The sequence below is a fragment of the Anomaloglossus baeobatrachus genome, chromosome 6 (assembly GCF_048569485.1).
Source record: "Anomaloglossus baeobatrachus isolate aAnoBae1 chromosome 6, aAnoBae1.hap1, whole genome shotgun sequence".
In the NCBI taxonomy this organism is placed as follows: Eukaryota; Metazoa; Chordata; class Amphibia; order Anura; family Aromobatidae; genus Anomaloglossus; species Anomaloglossus baeobatrachus.
In genome coordinates this window covers 349,005,781-349,026,467 of record NC_134358.1, presented here as the reverse complement: position 1 = coordinate 349,026,467, position 20,687 = coordinate 349,005,781, and the positions used below count along the sequence as shown (strand labels likewise).

Here is a 20,687-nt window from a genome sequence, read left to right as displayed (position 1 = left end):
CTGCGCTTTTTATATGTGTCTGTGCTCCCCTTTGATCACACATTCCCCCCCCCCTGTGTTAGCTATGGCCCCCCATGCTGCTGTCCATAGTAAAATAATAAACTCTTTACTCACCTCCTCCAGCGTGTCTGCCCGGTCTCCCTCCTGCCACTGTGATCAGGCACTGTCACACTGCTGTGCCGATCACATGGTGAACCAGGAAATGCAGGAGGCCGGAGCTCAACCCCGAGGAGGGGTACACGAGGGAGCACAGTGCTTGAGAACCAGGAAATGCAGGAGGCCGGAGTTCAACCCCGAGGAGGGGTACATGAGGGAGCACAGTGCTGGAGAACCAGGAAATGCAGGAGGCCGGAGCTCAACTTCGAGGAGGGGTACACGAGGAAGCACAGCGCTGGAGAAGGTAAGGAAAGAGTTTAGTTTACTAAAAGCAGCAGCATGGGGCCGTGTGTGCTAGCCATAGGGGGCAGCGTGTGTGCTAGCCACAGGGGGCAGCGTGTGTGCCAGCCACAGGGGGCAGCGTGTGTGCCAGCCACAGGAGGCAGCGTGTGTGCCAGCCACAGGGGGCCAGTGTGTGCCAGCCACAGGGGGCCAGTGTGTGCCAGCCACAGGGGGCCAGTGTGTGCCAGCCACAGGGGGCCAGTGTGTGCCAGCCACAGGGGGCCAGTGTGTGCCAGCCACAGGGGGCCAGTGTGTGCCAGCCATAGGGGGCCGTGTGCCAGCCATAGGGGACATGTTGCATCACTGGGGGACGTGTGCCAGAACAAGGGGGCTATATTCAATATAAGGTGGCCATATCCAGATTAAGGGGGCTAATTTTAGGATGAAGGGGCTATGAGGGACATATACTCTATATGATTCGTTAGACGGACACTGGCATTATAAGATGGACCCCATTTATTAAAAAAAATTCTCTATTCCTTCACCAAATTTGGGGGTGCGTCTTATAAAGCGAAAAATATGGTAATTTGCAAAGCAGATGCAGATGATTATTTTGCCTTTAATTCGATTGCTAACAGTATGTACTTCTAATTATATTTATTTATTACCTTTAGTGCAAAAATATGGAAGACATGGTTCTCCAGGAAGACATTCTTTTCTGTTCACCTCACACAGGTGATGAGCAGGACAAGGATTTGGGTTGCATGGATGGGTAACATCCTCAGTAATGTTATCCAGTGGACTTGATCCTAAGTAAATATAGAGAATACCACAGGTGACTGACATTTATATTATTACAATATCATAGAACATGTAACAGAAGCAACAAGCAAAGAAAAAGGCTTTATACAGCATAAATACACCAAACAGGTTCATCAAGAATAATAAACTAAGTAGCTTTGTGAACATAAAGAGAAGGAAGCATCTTTAAGCTTTTCCTGCCCTGCATTGTAAGTGCATAACCTTAGCATCGGACTCGAGTACCCTGGGCCCAAAAGAGAAAATCATTCTTGGGGCCCACTATGTAGCTATGTAGAAATAAATATAAGACCACCAATTAAGTGGTCAACTGTGCTAATATCACAGTATATTACAAGGTAAGAGACTTATTAAAGCCCCTCTGCAGGGTTTTTATTCCTTTTACTACTGAAGTGGGGGTTCTCATCAAAGGTCCCTTACCTTACTCTTATACCAGTTGCGTACATAAAAAAACATAGGTCCCCATAGCAGAATTTCTAATTTCTACCACCCCCATGCAAAAAAAAACAAAAAAAAAACAAAAGTAATAATACGCAGGTTCACAAAAGAGCACACTTCATAAATTTGCAGCCCTGACAAAGTAATTCTCCTCTTATTGAAGCCCCTAGATTCCCCTTTCATTGCAGCCATAAAGTAATGCCTGGAACCAACCATTGCTACCCTATATCTCCTGCCAAAGGTCCATAAAAATATAGAGAACCCCCCTGGAAGGCCGATTATATCGGGATGTGGCAACTATTTAGAGAACGTCAACAAGTGGATTGACTATCACCTTCAACCCATTGTTGAATGTTTACCTTCCCATCTAAAGGACACCGGAGATCTACTAAAAAAAGCGGATGGACTTTGCGTTGGTGACGATACTATTCTTGTCACCGGAGACATAGAGTCCTTCTATACTAGTATCAGACATCATGATGGGCTCTCTGCCACCGGTTTCTTTCTTAACATGTCAAATTTAACTAAACCCTTAATTAATCTGGTCATGGAATTACTGCAGTTTTCCCTCACCCATAACTTTTTTATTTTCAAAGGGTCCTTCTACTTACAGCTCCAGGGAACTGCGATGGGTGCGTCGTTCGCACCATCCTATGCCAACTTGTTCCTGGGGCTGTGGGAGAGGGACCTGTTCCTGTCGGATCGGGGGTCGTCGATGGATCGTGTCCTTTTCTGGACACGGTACATCGACGACATTTTCCTGATCTGGCAGGGACCCAATGACCACCTGCACCAATTTATGTCTCAATTAAATGATAATGACTATAACATCAAAATTATATATCAGTGGTCCAATACTCAAGTGGAATTCTTGGATGTTATTCTTAAGAAGGATAGCACCAATCATATCCAGACTGATCTTCACAGAAAATCTACTTCTACAAATGCACTTCTACAAGCATCCTCTGCCCATCCTAAACATATGATCCAAGCCATCCCCATCGGCCAATTTTTGCGGCTCTGGAGGATATGCTCTACTGAATCGGACTTTGAAAAACAAGCTACGGATATGCGACAACATTTTAAAGATAGGGGCTATAGCAATAGAGCCATAAAACGTGCCTATCACCGGGCTAAATATTCTACCCGTGAATCTACACTATACACAACCAATGTAAAATCTAATTCAGACAACGTACGCTTTATTATGGACTTCCATACCCAATCGGCATCCATGAGTAAATGCCTAGAAAAAGCTTGGCCTATTTTACAGGCCGATCCAGTTTTGAATATAATTCTTCCTATCCGACCCAAAATTACCTTTCGGCGAGCAAAGAATCTTTATGACAATTTAGTTCATAGTCACCATCAAGGTGACACTCAATATACTCTTACCAGTTCCAATGGGATGGCCTCCAGACGGGGATGTGTGCCATGCGGCAAATGTGTTGCCTGCCCCAATATCGATAAGAGTGATACATTCACGGACTCGACAGGACTTAAGAGCTATCGTATAAAAAAATGTATAACTTGTAGTACGAAAGCTGTTATATACCATGCCATGTGTCCATGCTCTAAAATTTATATCGGCCTTACTACACGCCAACTTAAAGTTCGAGTCCGTGAACATGTATTGGGCATTGTGGCAGCATCTGGACAAGTGGACACATCCTCTCTGAAGACACTCCATAAACATTTTCGTGAACACCATAACTGTGATGCTTCTTTGCTCAGAGTGAAAGGTATCGATGCCATTAATGTTTCCATTAGGGGCGGACCTGTCAGCAAACGACTGGCACAAATGGAAACACGATGGATTTGGACACTTTCCACCTTACATCCATCAGGCCTGAATGAAAATATTAGTTTCGTTCCATTTCTATAATTATTTTCCTCCGTATCATATGATCTCCATTGTATGTGTTTTATCTTTGTCTCACGTCTTTTTTTATTGATTTTAATTGCACTCCCCTTTTTCATTGCTATGTATAGGCTCGTTGACCAATTTTTTCCACCATGGGTGCGTTTTGGAAATTGTTGCCTGGATACCAGTATTCCTTTGGGCCAAGATTAACCATTATTGTGAAGATTATGCATTCATCATCCTGGACTCCTTTATCCTGGACCAATCTTCTCCTCCATCCGCCCCTTTCTCTCCCCCCCTTCCCTCCCCCCCACCCCCCTTTCCCCCCCTCCTTCCCCCTCCCTCCCCTGACACGCGTTTTGATATACTGTTGTTATATACCATAATTAGGTTTTTTATGGTTGCTTTACATGTTGACCCTTATTCGTATGGTTATCTTTCCCTTGCCTCCCTGTTTGTGGTGACTGTAGTGGCGACCACAGTGTAGTGAATCTTAAATCAATATGTTTCATAGGTGGATTCTACCATAAGTTTGTGGTCACCGCTTCAGTCATGCCACAATTATTGACCTCCCCCCCCCCTTATCCTCATATTATGCTGGTTATAATTATGCATCCCCTCCACCTCCCTGCCCCCCCCCTTCACCCCCTCCCCGTTTTCCCTCCCCTCCTCATAATGATTGTTATGTATTTTGATCACTGTAAGCTGACTGTATGTGGTGACTGCTATTATTACCTACGACATAGTCATGCATTTTCCTGTAAATTTGATATATTATAGATTATATTATGGTCATGAATGTTTTCATCCAAATGACTATATATGAGTATATAATTATGTTTATTTTGCCATACATACATGTCAGCGATTATGATATACTGAGATCTTATCATAACTACCTTCAGTTTTGGAATTACAACTATATGTATGTGATCATAGATAATTTATTTATCCTACCCCATTTGATTGCTATATTTACCAGCATTTAAATCTTTTAGTATAATTATAGCTGTGATCCATTACATATATGACCAGTATGTTGATAATAATAATAATCATATGTGGTCTTTATAGGTGTATAATTGCCCATATATTTCTGCACAGTCTTCCCATGTATATTAATTCTACATTGAATTTATCTATTCAGCCACTATCTCTATGCGGATCACCGGTACGCATGCGTGCCTCCTTGCACGCGGCGTCCTCCGGGTAGCTGCGTCTCCATGGGCATGTATTGCCGGATCACGTGCTGTGATCTGACGTCACCCGCCCTTAACGCGGCGTCCGGCGAGCGTCGCGGGTTGCTGTGGCGGTGATACCGGATTGCGATTGGCATGTGCCTTCTTTATTAGAGCCTGTTACATAGCATATCTCCACCACCCCTGACGAAGGCGGTTGCCGAAACGGCCGTCGGTTAGGCGGAAATTCCGGCTGGTTGTAATCCTTGACATACACGTGGCAAGTGTAAGCATTGTCCGAGTGCTATATAGTATTGGCTTATATCTGGTAACATTTGCGTTTTGCGATGAATCTGTTTATATGTTCCATGCAACGGATCATGCTTACCTTCCCACGTGGCTCTATATTTGACTATACTGGCACCTGTATGATGATTTTCACTTGGGCAATTGGATATTATTTTTTTACATAGTTACATAGTTACTAAGGTTGAAAAAAGACCTAGGTCCATCTAGTTCAACCTTCCTCCACCAGTTCTACATTTGGTCACTAAGTCATTTATAACCAACAATGTCGTGTGTACTGAGGAAATCATCCAGCCCTTTTTTGAAAGCTGTTATAGTATCTGCCATTACTACCTCTTGTGGTAGGGTATTCCACAGTCTGACTGCTCTAACTGTAAAGAACCCTTTCCTATTTAGCTGCCGGAATCGCTTTTCTTCCAATCGCAGTGAGTGCCCCCTGGTCCTTAGTATTGTCTTCGGAAGAAATAAGTCATGTGCCAGTCCTTTATATTGACCACACATATATTTATACATATAAATGAGATCTCCTCTGAGACGTCTTTTTTCTAAGCTAAACATATCTAACTTTTTCAACCTGTCATCATATGGGAGGCCTTCCATTCCTTGTAGTAGTCTAGTTGCCTGCCTTTGAACTGACTCTAACTTCTGAATGTCCTTTTTAAAATGTGGAGTCCAAAGCTGGACCCCATATTCCAGATGTGGCCTTACAAGTGATTTATAGAGGGGTAATAATACGTTGGGATCGCGGGATCTAATCTCTCTTTTATACACCCTAGAATCTTGTTTGCTTTAGCAGCTGCTGCTTGACATTGAGTGCTGCTGCTCAGCTTATTTGTAATGAGAATACCCAAGTCCTTCTCCTGTTCTGAAGTCCCGAGTTTACTTCCATTTAATGTATACGCAGTTATAGGATTACTCCGTCCTAGGTGCATTACTTTACATTTATCAACATTAAATCTCATTTGCCAAGTATCTGCCCATTCTGACATCTTATCTAGATCTTTTTGTAATATTATACTATCAAGGTCAGTTTTTAATATCCTACATAGTTTGGTGTCATCAGCAAAGACTGACACTTTACTATCAATCCCATCCACAAGGTCATTAATAAAGAGATTAAAAAGAATTGGTCCTAGCACAGATCCCTGCGGCAAAGATTTGAAAAGATTGCTTTTGATGTGGCGGTTTACTAACTGCCATTTCTGTATGGTTGGCTGTTATATAGTTAACACAGTTAATACATGCCTAAAAATGAGCAGTCAGCAGCGTTTTGATCTATGGGAATAATTCCCTGAATAATCTAATTATGTGTTTTTGATCACATTTTTCTATATTATTAATCTACTAATATCCATTTTTTGCTGATTGCCATTATACATATGGTGCCTGTATTAGTCTGGGGATCTATATGGGTAGTGTCACACTGCTGGTCTTTCCTGATTGTTGTGCCTTTTTAAATAAATTTTTATCTGTATGTCCACTTCTGCACTGATCAAATAAAAAATCTGTTTTCACATCAATTGGACGTTTGGTCATCTCCTTCCTCCTTGCTCTTCACGCTACTTTTCTGCGACTTGTCCACTATTTATATGTAGTCAAGGTTGCTGTCAATTATAAACTTAGACGCTTGATATAATTGATCATTTGGCCGACATGCAAACCTTTGTCCTGTGTATTTCCTTTGTTTGTAACTCACCCCTTCAAATTGTATAATGGCCCCACAATGTTTAATTGCCTTCATACAGTTAAATAGCATTCAAATAACTCTAGACAAAGTATATAAAGTATCCCTTATAGACCTCCAAATATTATAATGGACTCACATAGTCCTCCATATAGTAATGGGCCCACATAGCCCTCCATATAATATAATACTCCCCCATAGTCCATCATATAGTATAATGCTCCCTCATAGTCATCCATGAAGTATAATGGGCCCCACATAGTCTTCTATATCATTTCTTGCACTCCATTATCCTCCATAGAGTATAATGCTCCCCCATAGTCCACCATGTACTATAATGCACTCATAGTCCTCCATATATTATAATGCACCTCATAGATTTCTATATGGTATAATACACCCTATAATCTTTCATATATTATAATGCTTCACTATATGCCTCCATATAGTATTATGCAGCTTCACATATATTATACAGCCCAACATAATTTTATGCAGCCCCTATAGCATTATGCAGCCCCTATAACATTATGCAGCCCCATATAGTAGTATGCAGCCCCATATAGCATAAATGTAGCCCGATATAGTATTATGCAGCTCCCATATATTAGAATGCAGCCTCATATTATTACGCAGCCTCATATAGTATTATGCAGCCCCCATATAGCATTAGGCACCCCAACTGTGTACTCATTGATTAAATACTGTGTATACTCATCTCTTCTTGGTTCCCCTGCTGCTCCTCGTTCCCCAGATGTGTCCTGTGCTCTGCACATCTCAGTACAGAGGCACGCAGTAGTGAGGTCATCGTGCTCCACTGTGCTGAGCTGTCAAAGAACAGCAGACACAGTGAATGATGAGAGGCAGCGCTTCACTCTCTTTCTCATCACTGCTTTCAATTGTATCGGCATCTGTGATGCCAATATGATATAAAAGTGCTATGCTGGCTAGGGGCCCATTGCAGGGGAGCTTAGTACCAGCACTGACACTAGGCCCCTCTGACTCAAGGGCCCTGTCTTCGGCTCATGGAGCATTTACCTTCCCCACTGTGTCCTCCTCATTTCCGCGGCTCTATGTTGCCTGCAGCAGTGTGATGAGGTCGCAACTTTATGATCTCATCATGCTGCTGCACGCTAGGTAACAGGATCATGCGCCCACGCCCTGCTTCACTGACCCTGGTCCAACAACATGGCTAATTTGCATGTGAAGGGCATTGCATACAAATTAGCCACGTGTAGTGTGGCTGTGGAGGGGCGCCCGGCCCAGGGCTTAATAAAGTAAGTACCCCGGAGGGCCCCCCTCTTCACAGAGCCCCACCAGTCTGACCCTGAAAATGCTGATATAACATTTGTATATCATCAACATGTCTATTGATCCTGTGATGTACATACTTCCAAGTTTTGTTCTTGGTGTTGTAATTTAAAAGATCCAGCTTCAGATACAAGTAGTACTTAAGGGAAACGGTCAGCTTCTCCAAGCATATAGCTAAAAACAATTTTAGAACTGTGTTTGTGATGTTAATTAGTGGGTGACTAGTCATGCAGGCGTTTATTTCCATAACCTAATAATTCCACTAATTATGTCATTCTTCTCATTCCGCCGAGCACTGTATCACATAAGAAAAGTCCCTCACCACTTTCAAGTCTGCAGTCACTGCTGCATAACAAACCTACTCCTCGTCCCTCATATTCTCCCTCTCTCACAACCCTAAACAGATATTCAACACTTTCAACTGTCTCTTCTGTCCCCCGACACCACCCAGCTCTCCTCTCATCTCAGCTGAAGACTTTGACTTTCTTCAATCAGAAGACTGAAACATTTGTGACAGCTTGTGTGACTATCAAATTCCCTCCTAAGCACTTCAAACGTCTTTATCCACCCCTCTTCAAACAGTCACTGCACCTTCTTGATCCCCTTCCGCTGCCATAGCTCTAATTCATATAATTTGTCAAGTTCGGGTTTTCCCATATAAGAGAGTATTTTGTGACTACTCCTACCTTCAGTACGTCTTTTACTTTTCCCCAGATCTTCCCCATTTCCCTTAAGGTATGATTCTCTGAGAGAGAGATTTTCAAAAAGCCCCCCCAAAGCTAATTCCGCAGGCAAGACCCTCCTCCCCAAAACATGATGCAGCATTGCCACTATTGACAGTGAAGATCCCGCACCAGCACCCTCCCAATTCTTGAACTGCTGCAGTTGCGCTGCCAGATAATAGAAAAACGGGCCCGCAACTGCCAGCCCACCCTTCATCTTAGGTTTTTGTAGTGTTTGCAATTTTATCAGCGCATTCCCCTTTTCCAGATCAACTCAGAAAATACGGTTAAGTTTATGAAAGATACGTTGGGGTAGCCAGACTAGTGGACTATGTAACAGGTATAGTGCCTGTGCCATCAGAATCATTTTTGCCAAATTAGCCCTGCCAATTACCGACAGAGGGAGTTTACACCAGGGCTTGGTTTTCTGCTGAAACCTACTTAGAAGAGGAGTGATTTTAGTTTCTCAGTCTGTCACCATCTAATCCAAATGCCCAGGTATTGAAAGAGGAGTGAGATTCATCTGCCCTACTAGACTCTCCGGGGGATGGGGGACAGGCCCTAATGTCATCAAAGATAATTTATCCCAATTAATTGTTAAGCCCCACAGTGTGCCAAATCAGTCGATAACACCTACAGCTTCCTTGAGGGAGTTCGGCCAATCATCTAGGAACAAAAGCATGTTGCCTGCATAAAGAGCAACTTTCTCTGTTAAGTTACCAAGCCGGAAGCCTTTCACACCACTTAATGCTTTCAAGGCCACAGAGAGTGGCTCAATGGCAATGGCAAACAGCAATGGGGATAATGGACACTCCTGCCTAGTCCCCCTGGCCAATGAAAACCCCTCTGACAACAGTCTATTAACCTTTATCCTGGCACTGGAAACTGCATATAGTAGCTTCACCCATGAGATGAATTTTTCTCCAAAGCCCATATGAGTTAATACCATCCACAAAAAGTTCCATTCGACACTATCAAATGCTTTAGCGGCATCTAAAGAGACCACCGCTTTAAACTGATCTCCTTCCACGGGTAGTTGCAAATTCAAACAGAGCCGTCGGATGTTAATGGCCGTAGATTTATTTGGCATAAAGCCTGTTTGGTCAGGATGTATAAGGGAAGATATTACCCATGCTAGTCGGTTAGCCAGGAGCTTTGCCAAAATTTTAACATTCACAGGGAGGAGGGATTTCGGACAATAGGATTCTGGCAAGCCGGGGTCTTTATCCTGTTTGGGAATTACCACAATGATGGCTTCATTCATGGAAGGCGACAGCCTCCCATTCTCCAGTGCCTCATTAAATACTTTCAACAACTGGGGCAGTAATACAGAAATATAGGACTTAAAGACCTCAGCCGGCAAGCCATCTGTGCCCAGGTACTTATTGTTAGACATTAGTGATGAGCGAGTACTAAAAAGCTCGGGTGCTCGAAGCTCGGGCCGAGCCTCCCAAGATACTCGTGTACTCGGCCCGAGCACCGAGCCCAATGTTATCCTATGGGAGACCCGAGTATTTTTGTGAAATGACCCCCCGGCAGCATGTAGAAACCCTAAAAATGTCACAAAAGTCTCAGAAGAGTGCTCAAATGAAATGGCATCAGCATGGGGAAGACCCCTTGAAGCATTTATCACTCAAAAGTCACAGCTGTGAACAATTTTGTCCAAGTTTTACGCCATTTTTACGGACTCACCAGAAAACCTTCCAAAATGACACCAAAATGAATTTTCATGGCGGAAATGTTAAGGGCACATACCCAATAGTGAGATAGAGCTGGTGTATGTTACTTTTTGAGATTAATACATGAAAGATTTTACGTGAAAACCTTGTGTGGCACTCCGATGTCCAAAACGCATGTTTTGTGCTTTTTACTAACGATGTCGGTCATTTTTTTTTTCATTCTATCTCCCGTCGGTCTGTCTCTCTCTGTCTTGTCTGTCCCCCTCTCACAGTCTGTCGGTCATTCTCCCCCCTCTCTCTTACTCACCGTTCCCCGATCACTGCTGCGGCACTGCACGGCATTCACACTGCTCCTGCGGCTTTTCCTCTTTTGAAAAAGCCGGCCGCTCATTAATCAATCTCGTATTCTCTGCTTTCCTGCTTTTCGGCGCCTATGATTGGTTGCAGTGAGACACGCTCCCACACTGAGTGACAGCTGTCTCACTGCACCCAATCACAGCAGCCGGTGTGTGTATACTGTGCAGTGAAATAAATAATTAAATAATTAAAAAAAACGGCGTGCGGTCCCCCCAATTTTAATACCAGCCAGATAAAGCCATACGGCTGAAGGCTGGTATTCTCAGGATGGGGAGCTCCACGTTATGGGGAGCCCCCCACCCTAACAATATCAGTCAGCAGCCGCCCAGAATTGCCGCATACATTATATGCGACAGTTCTGGGACTGTACCCGTCTCTTCCCGATTTACCCTAGTGCGTTGGCAAATCGGGGTAATAAGGAGTTAATGGCAGCCCATAGCTGCCACTAAATCCTAGATTAATCATGTCAGGTGTCTCCCCGAGATTCCTTCCATGATTAATCTGTAAATTACAGGTAAAAAACACACACACCCGAAAAATCCTTTATTAGAAATAAAAAACACTAACAAAGTCCCTCATTACCAATTTATTAACCCCGACAAACCCTCCATGTCCGGCGTACTCCACAGTCCTCCAGCGTCGCGTCCAGCTCTGCTGCATGGAAGTGACAGGAGCTGCAGAATACACCGCCGCTCCGGTCACCTCCACGCAGCTAATGAGATGAGTATAGCGATCAGCTGAGCTGTCACTGAGGTTACCTGGATCCAGCGGTGGATGCAGCGGTGGCCGCGGGTAACCTCAGTGACAGCTCAGCTGATTGCGCTACTCACCGCCGCTCCAGTCAGCTCCATGCACCAACTGAGGTGAGTATAGCGATCAGCTGCTGTCACTGAGGTTAATCGCGGCACCGCTGGATCCAGCGGTGGCCGGGAGTTACCTGACTGACAGCAGCTGATCGCGCTATTCCCTTCATTAGCTGCGTGGAGGTGACCGGAGCGGCGGTGTATTCTGCAGCTCCTGTCACCTCCATGCAGCAGAGCTGGACGCGACGCCGGAGTCCGTGGAGTACGCCGGACATGGAGGGTTTGTCGGGGTTAATAAATTGGTAATGAGGGACTTTGTTAGTGTTTTTTATTTCTAATAAAGGATTTTTCGGGTGTGTGTGTTTTTTAACTGTAATTTACAGATTAATCATGGAAGGAATCTCGGGGAGACGCCTGACATGATTAATCTAGGATTTAGTGGCAGCTATGGGCTGCCATTAACTCCTTATTACCCCGATTTGCCAACGCACTAGGGTAAATCGGGAAGAGCCGGGTACTGTCGCATATAATGTCGCATATAATGTATGCGGCAATTCTGGGCGGCTGTTGGCTGATATTGTTAGGGTGGGGGGCTCCCCATAACGTGGAGCTCCCCATCCTGAGAATACCAGCCTTCAGCCGTATGGCTTTATCTGGCTGGTTTTAAAAATGGGGGGAACCGCACGCCGTTTTTTTTAATTATTTAATAAATAATAATAAATAATTATTTAATAAATAATTAAAAAAAACGGCGTGCGGTTCCCCCCATTTTTAAAACCAGCCAGATAAAGCCATACGGCTGAAGGCTGGTATTCTCAGGATGGGGAGCTCCACGTTATGGGGAGCCCCCCACCCTAACAATATCAGCCAACAGCCGCCCAGAATTGCCGCATACATTATATGCGACAGTTCTGGGACTGTACCCGGCTCTTCCCGATTTTCCCTGGTGCGTTGGCAAATCGGGGTAATAAGGAGTTATTGGCAGCCCATAGCTGCCAATAAGTCCTAGATTAATCATGTCAGGCGTCTATGAGACACCCTCCATGATTAATCTGTAAGTTACAGTAAATAAACACACACACCAGAAAAAATCCTTTATTAGAAATAAAAACACACACATATACCCTGGTTCACCACTTTAATCAGCCCGAAAAAGCCCTCCTTGTCCGGCGTAATCCAGGATGATCCAGCGTCGCATCCAGCGCTGCTGCATGGAGGTGATCAGAGCCGCAGCAGACACAGCCGCTCCGGTCACCTCCACACAGCAAATGAACACAGCCGCGCGATCAGCTGCTGTCACTGAGGTTACCCGCGGCCACCGCTGCATCCACCGGTGGCCGCGGGTAACCTCAGTGACAGCTCAGCTGATCGCGCGGCTGTGTTCATTTGCTGTGTGGAGGTGACCGGAGCGGCTGTGTCTGCTGCGGCTCCGGTCACCTCCATGCAGCAGCGCTGGATGCGACGCTGGATCATCCTGGATTACGCCGGACAAGGAGGGCTTTTTCGGGCTGATTAAAGTGGTGAACCAGGGTATATGTGTGTGTTTTTATTTCTAATAAAGGATTTTTTCTGGTGTGTGTGTTTATTTACTGTAACTTACAGATTAATCATGGAGGGTGTCTCATAGACGCCTGACATGATTAATCTAGGACTTATTGGCAGCTATGGGCTGCCAATAACTCCTTATTACCCCTATTTGCCAACGCACCAGGGCAAATCGGGAAGAGCCGGGTACAGTCCCAGAACTGTCGCATATAATGTATGCGGCAATTCTGGCCAGCTGCTGACTGATATTGTTAGGGTGGGGGGCTCCCCATAACGTGGGGCTCCCCATCCTGAGAATACCAGCCTTCAGCTGTATGGCTTTATCTGGCTGGTATTAAAATTGGGGGGACCGCACGCCGGTTTTTTTAATTATTTATTTATTTATTTTACTGCACAGTATAGACACGCCCACCGGCTGCTGTGATTGGGTGCAGTGTGACACCTGTCACTCAGCGTGGGGGCGTGTCTCACTGCAACCAATCATAGGCGCCTGTGGGCGTGGAAAGCAGGGAATATGAGATGGCTGTGTACAGAGCACAGCGCGCCGGCCGGTATAAAGGCTCGGTCACGCTGTGCAGGCCGGCCAATCACTGCAATTCCACAACTAACAGGGCTGTGGCATTGCAGTGGTCTGCCAGCCAATCCCTGCATGAGGGCTGGCTCTCAAAAGAGCGCCAACATGCAGGGATGACGACCACGAGTAAAGCACGAGTATTGCAAAATTACTCGGTACCCGCCGAGTAGCCCGAGTACAGTGATACTCGTGCGAGTACCGAGTAGTTACAAGCATGCTCGCTCATCACTATTAGACATTCATGAGACAGCATGCTCCATTTCTTCTAGCTTAAACGGAGCGTCTAATGCCTGCGCATTGTCTTGTGACAGAGCAGGCATATTTCCCTGCAGCAAAAAAACCTGTATGTCCTCCCTCCTAGGGGTCAATTTAAAACTATAGAGCTCCCCAAAGAATTACCGAAAACACCATCAATACCTCCTTATCAGACTGCATCAGCAAACCATCCCTCTTCTTCATTTCCGCAATAAAGGATGCATCTGCTGGGCCCTCAACACCACTGCCAACAAACGTCCCATTCCTTCCCCTTCTTCAAAGTAATGTTGCCTTTTAAAGAATAATTTATCCCCTGCTGTTGTCAACATGTGCTGGACTAGCTGTTTCTGTGCTTGTTTCATTGTGGCCTTATTATCCTCAGATGGGTGAGCAACATAAGTTAATTCTGACTCCTGGGCCTCCCCCTCAGTGTGTTCCCAAACTCTCTAGAAGAGTTTTTGATCCTATTTACTTCTTTAATAAGGATTCCTCTGAGAAACGTTTTCGTTGTGTCCCATACTATAGCCCTCGAGGATGACCCCCTGGTTATGACAGAAAAATTCCTCAAGTAGATTAGGGACCTTACTGCTCCCAGAGAATATGGTAAGCCAAAACAGATTAAATCTCCAGGGGATAGGAACCCCCCTCCCTCACCCACAACCGTATCACAAACCGAAGTGGGGTATGGTCTGAAATACTACGGGGCAAATACTCTACCAAACTTACTGAACTTGCCATTCACGCATTACCCAGGGCCAAATCAATTCTTGAGAGCAAGCCAAAGAAGGCAGACAGACATGAGTAGACCCTCACCCCCAGGTTCCGGACTCACCATATATCCATCAGCTCCACTTCCAATAAAAAGTTTTCCAAATGGCGTAAATCCCCCACCCTCTCCTCCCCTCTTCTGTCGCATCCTAAGTCCACATCAATTATGTTATTAAAATCCCAGAGGATCAAGAGAGGCAATGAAGGCGCCTGTGTCGCAAAATGAAGGGTGTCTTGAAGAACCTGTCCCAGAATACGGAGGGAGAATGTAAACCGCCACTATGACATATATCACCCCTGCCAACTGTACCAGAAGGCAAATATACATCCCGTCTATGTCTATATTGACAGACTGACAGACAAACGGCACGTTACGATGCACCAGTAAACTGACCCCTCTGGAATAGTTCGATTAAGTATGATGGAAACTGTGTCTGATCCACCATGGGTTCAACAAATGGGTCTTGTCTTTAGTCAAATGAGTCCCTTACAAACACACTATTGAAGATAGAAAGGTTTTTGCGTAGTCTAATACCGCCCTTAACTCCATCATTCAGCCCCCTCATATTCCAAGTCAGCATCGTCATCTGCTCAGCCATCATGTTACACCATTCCAAATGAATTTAAGTTGAATTTGTTTCCAAACCCCATTATGGCGTCTAGTACACTGATCCAGCCTTATGCTTTGTAGTCGAGTACATTGCCCTTCCCCCCTCCCCCCACAACCTAATAACTACAACCATCAACTAATTGACAGTAGGGTCTACTAAAATACTCCTCACCAGTAGGAGTCCAGACCAAAAACTATCAAAACACAACTATGTCTACCCTGTGGGGAACATGTGCTACTTAAAGGTCACTTCTTATCCAAGGCAAGGCACGCTCCTCTGGAAGCTATACATAAGGCTACATATTCATTGTAGTATTATGATTACCCCCACTCCCCCCTTCACACCAAACCACAATACCCCTATATCACAATACTATAAACATTCAGATAGAGAAAAAAAACAAAAAAAAAAAAAACAAAGGGGGGACTAGGGGAGGAGAGATAGAAGAGGGAGAGAGGTAAGACAACAGAAATAAATAATAAAAAAGGGGGGTGAGGGGGGAGCACAGGGGTGCAAGTAATTGGGCCCGTGGACCAGAGACGATGCCAGGAGACATATTTAAATGCAGCAGTGCGGAATCACAATCCTTTCATGTAAAATTGCTACACGGGTTCAAATACCAACCAGGGGAGGCAGTCCACGTCTCCCCACTCCCACCAAACATTTCTTCCTCATCCGGTCGCAGTCCCAAAGAGTAAAGGCTGCTTTACATGCTTCAATTTCTCGTGCGATCGCACCCGCCCCCATCATTTGTGCGGCACGGGCAATTTCTTGCCCGTTTCGCATAAAGTCGTAAACCCCTGTCACATGTACTTATCGCACGAACGGCCTCGCTGTGGGCGGCGAACATCCACTTCCTGAAGGGGGAGGGACGTTCGGCGTCACTGCGACGTCACACAGTGGCCGGCCAATAGAAGCGGAGGGGCGGAGATGAGCGGGTCGTAAACATCCCGCCCACCTTCCTTCCGCATTGCCGGCGGGACGCAGGTAAGCTGCAATTAATCGTTCCCGGGGTGTCCCACGGAGCGACGTGTGCTGCCTCGGGAACGATGAACAAATGGAGCACAGAAGGACGTTCGATTTTTTGAAAATGAGCGACGTGTCAACGAGCAACGATAAGGTGAGTAGTTTTGCTCGTTCACAGTTGCTCATTTGTGTTACACGCTACGATTATGTCAAACGAGGCCGGATGTGCATCACTAACGACGTGACCCCGACGACATATCGTTTGATATATCGTAGCGTGTAAAGCAGCCTTAACTCCTCTCAGCAAACTTAAAGTTAAGTGGATCCAAAACCCGGAGAAGAGTAATGACACAGGTGAGACCTTCCCCCTCCATAAAACAAACAAAACAAAACATGAGTCCGCTTCATACATCAGGTGGGCTCCGTTCTCTCCTTGAATCCCGGATGGTTTTCTCACGGTTATCCAGCCATTCCATTGCATCCTTTCGGGCTTCAAAGAAATGTGTAGAGTTCATAACCGCCACTCGGAATCGTGCCGGATATAGCATAGAGTAAGGTATATCCAGTTGGCTTACTCAGTGCTTAATGTCCAGAAAATGTGCCCTTTTTTTCTGGACCTCTGCCGAGTAGTGGGGGAAGAGTGACACTTTCTGGTCATTTATAGAGAGATATGCGATATTTCTTGCCACTTTTAGGAGAATCTCTCTATTTCTATAGTGCAGGATCCTCATAAGCACTGTGCGGGGAGGGCCCCTCAGCGGAAGAGGCCGAGTAGGGACCCTGTGAGCCTATTAAATAGCAAATTTCGGCATCAGCGTATTCTTTCCGAAAGTCTGTATAATCCAGTTTTCAAACTAGTCAACAGGCTTTGTTCCCTCCGTCTTCTCAGGCACTGCCACTATTTGGATATTATTTCTGCACAGGCGGTTATCCAAGTCGTCTTGTTTCGCCTGAATTGCATCAATACTTCTGCCATACATCTGCACATTCTTCGTCATGGGCCACAACATGCCATCAATTTCGCTCACTCTCTCCTTCACGGCAGTAGTTCTTCCAGCCTGCTGTTTCATATCTTGTCTCACACTGGCCAGATCTCTCTTAATGCAGCCCATTTGGTATGTGAGGTTATTAAGAGAGGTGTAACAGACACCTATAGCCGCTATGACATCAGTTAGGGTGGGCTCTCTTTGGGAAGCTGCAGGTTCCTGAGCAGAAGAGTCTGATTGTGGGGGCACCCATTGTGATCTATCGGGGTGACAAATCTTCCTCTCTATCCTCCATTGCTGCCTGTGAGTCCCGTAGTTACTGTGCACTTTCCTGTCACTGCTACTTAGCTTGGGATACTTCCAATGCTGTCCATCTAGTGCCGCTGTCAGACCCTGAGAGCTATAACGAGCAAATTGAGTCAAACGGGCCGTAGCAGCTTTCTGCTGTGCTGCAGATCTGCCTGCCTTTCCCGCCACACCAGTTCCTGCGGCGCCATCTTGATTAGCCTTTCCTGTACTTCTGGGGGGGGTCTCATTTCTTATCCTGCATTTATCCTTAGAACTGTTATGCACACCCAGAGACCCTCCTTGCAGCTGCTCACTCACCGCCGCTGGCTCTAGTACACAGCTTCTTTTAGGACTCAGGGAGAAAGGGAGAAGGCACAAGGACCCAGCAATCCAGACTCGCAGCGCCTGCACCGCTGCAGCTCCCAGGATGATGTCTCCCAACTGGCGCTGCTCCTTTTCTCTAACCGCCATGAGGATCGCTCTGTTCTGCACTGGCTACCCCTGCAGGTATCCCCCCTCTCAGTCCCGGTGGGCGCGCTCCGTCACCACAGGCCTCAGTAACCGCTTGGGCAAGATGGCTGCAGCTTCCTGGGGACACTGACCAGCACCAGCATCCGTCTCTTCACCCGACGCTACAGGCAGTTACACCGCACCACCGGCCACTCGACTATCCGTGCACCTGACCATGGGTCCCCCAGGGATCAAATAGAGTCTTCCCCGCTGGGATAATTAAAGGATTTCAGAGCAGGATAATGGAGCTTGCCAGAGACAGGTCCTCCTAACTCCAGCCCATAACCACGCCCCCTACATGCTTTAAACACACCTCCATCCCAACAATCCTCAAAAAACCCTCCCTTGACCCTTTCTCTGAGTAGGAGGGGGCGAATAGCAGCTGAGGTCTGCTCGTATGAACGGACCTCAGTTGCAGGGACACTCGCATGACACCCGGCTCTGCTGCACTGCCAGTGAGAGCCCAGTGTCATGCGAGGGGATCGCAGCAGATCCCCGTGTGGCCCCAGCCTAATATCCAACTTCAGTGTATAGTGTGCGGGGGGTGGCGGGGTTTAGATCAGTGCTGCTGAAATAATCGCGATCTCCTTTTTTTTTTTCCTAACCGCATGTACAGTGGGGCGGTGCAGACTGTTAGCCAATCACACACACACAGCAAAGTGCATTTTTTGCACCCAAGCAAGGGCATGTGTCATTGACTGTGTATGTCACATGTCCTTGCCCTATAAGACCCGGACATTTTCCCCATCGCCGCCATTACCTCAGTGCTGCAGTTGTGTGTCAGTCACCTCACAGCTATTGCTGCTGTGGGCACTATAAAGTTTAATAGAGAGATAGGTTTAGGGAGTATAAACTAGTTGTAATTTCAACCCTTTTGAGGGCTAGGTTAGAGCAGTTCCTAGCAATTTTTGCCAGGCAGGTCTCTGTGACAGTGTTCTTCACAGCATCTGGCCAAATCTAGCTCAGGCAATCCTTTTGGGCAGGTAGTGTAGCACTGCTGTGTAGAAAGCTACACCGCCTGTCTATCCAGTAACCATTTTTTTACTGTCTATCCAGTAGCCATATTTTAACTGCAGCTAGCCCAGGCAATCCCTTGGTCATAGTATCAGTGTCTTATAGTCAGCGGTGTAGCACTCTTGTAAAGTAAGGTACACCGCCTGTCTATCCAGTAGCCAATTCTTTACTGCAGCTAACCCATGCAATCCCTTGGGCATAGTACCAGTGTCTAATAGTCAGCGGTGTAGCACTCTTGTAAAATAAGATACATCACCTGTCTCCAGTTGCCAATTTTTCACTGCAGCTAGCCCAGGCAATCCCTTGGTCATAGTATCAGTGTCTAATAGTCAGCGGTGTAGCACTCTTGTAAAGTAAGATACACATCCAGTAGCCAGTTTTTTACTGTCTATCCAGTAGCCAATTTTTTACTGCAGCGACCCCAGGCAATCCCTTGGGCATAGTAGCAGTGTCTGTTAGTCAGTGTTGTAGCACTCCTGTATAGAAAGCTACACCGCCTGTCTAGCCAATTTTTTACTGTCTATCCAGTAGCCAATTTTTTTACTGCAGCTACCCCAGGCCATCCCTTGGGCATAGTAGCAGTGTTTGGCCACTCAGCTCTGCTCGATTTCCATCCTAATTTTTTTTTGCCAACAACTGCAGGCTTGTTGGAAAGGGAAAAAAAGTGTGTCCGTGGGTAGGTGGTAAAGCAACAGTAACATCTGCTGAAGAAAAAACATTTTCCAGCCAAAGTAAGATGCCTACTTTTTTCCGTGGACAATCTGATATGATACCTTTCTTACGGACACTACCATCGCTACCAAATGCAGATGAGGCACAAAAAGAGCAGGTGCTTGAATGGATCTCAAGTGCTCCATCAAGTGGCCTCACCTCCACCTCAACTTCCACATCTCAAATAATCCAGTCCTCCGAGGTGTCACCCCAATCGCACTTGCTTCCTACCAGCTCTCAAGTCTCCACCCACCCTGCTGAGTATGGGGTAACAGAGATGGTTGAGTCTGCAGAGCTGTTCAGTCACACTATAGCCAGGGAATTAGAGGTCTTCTCCAAAGCTGCAGTGAGTCCAGACAAGGGAAAGATCTGCACTGATGCCCAGAAGCTTTGTGAGTCAGATTCAGGCCCAGATGAAGAAGGTTCTGAAGATAATGTAGACCCTCATTCCCAAACTGAAACTCCTCTTGGTGGAGACGAGGAGGAACATGCTGATGACGGTGAGACTCAGATACCTGATTGGAACGACAACTTGACTACTCGGTCAGGGCAAGAAAGGTTGACAGTAAGAAGGGGGAAGCTCTGCTCAACCATGTAATACGTTGGTGCTCAGAAAAAAATGTTAAAACATAATACTAATATTTCTGGCACGCATAGGAAAATTTTTTTCAATATGATATTGAAGAATATTTTATTATCATATTCTGCAAAAGGAGTCAACCAAAATGACAACGTTTCGGCTCACATTAGAGCCTTTTTCAAGGCATATATATCAAGAGGTAGATAAGCACAGAAATAGATGCTTGGCAGAATATGAACTTGGCATAGCAAATACCAGAGGATGGGATGAGGCAGGGGTAAGTCATATGAGACCAGGGTGAATAGGTAATGGTGCCTGGAATGACAGCAGGCTGGGTGCA

The 20,687-nt window shown here is 45.8% G+C and overlaps 1 protein-coding gene across 12 annotated transcripts in view; it reads right to left on the bottom strand.

Moving 5' to 3' along the window:
- RECK (reversion inducing cysteine rich protein with kazal motifs) overlaps window positions 1-20,687 on the bottom strand; it is a 1,668,523-nt gene that overhangs the window by 886,330 nt on the left and 761,506 nt on the right. For all 12 annotated transcript variants that reach the window (XR_012724346.1, XR_012724347.1, XM_075314993.1 and 9 more), the window contains one exon: window positions 1,047-1,187. Coding sequence is in view for 10 of the 12 variants with exons in the window: in XM_075314993.1 (XP_075171108.1) it covers window positions 1,047-1,187 (141 nt within the window). In the remaining 2 variants the exon portion in view is untranslated. The remainder of the gene's footprint in view (window positions 1-1,046; window positions 1,188-20,687) is intronic.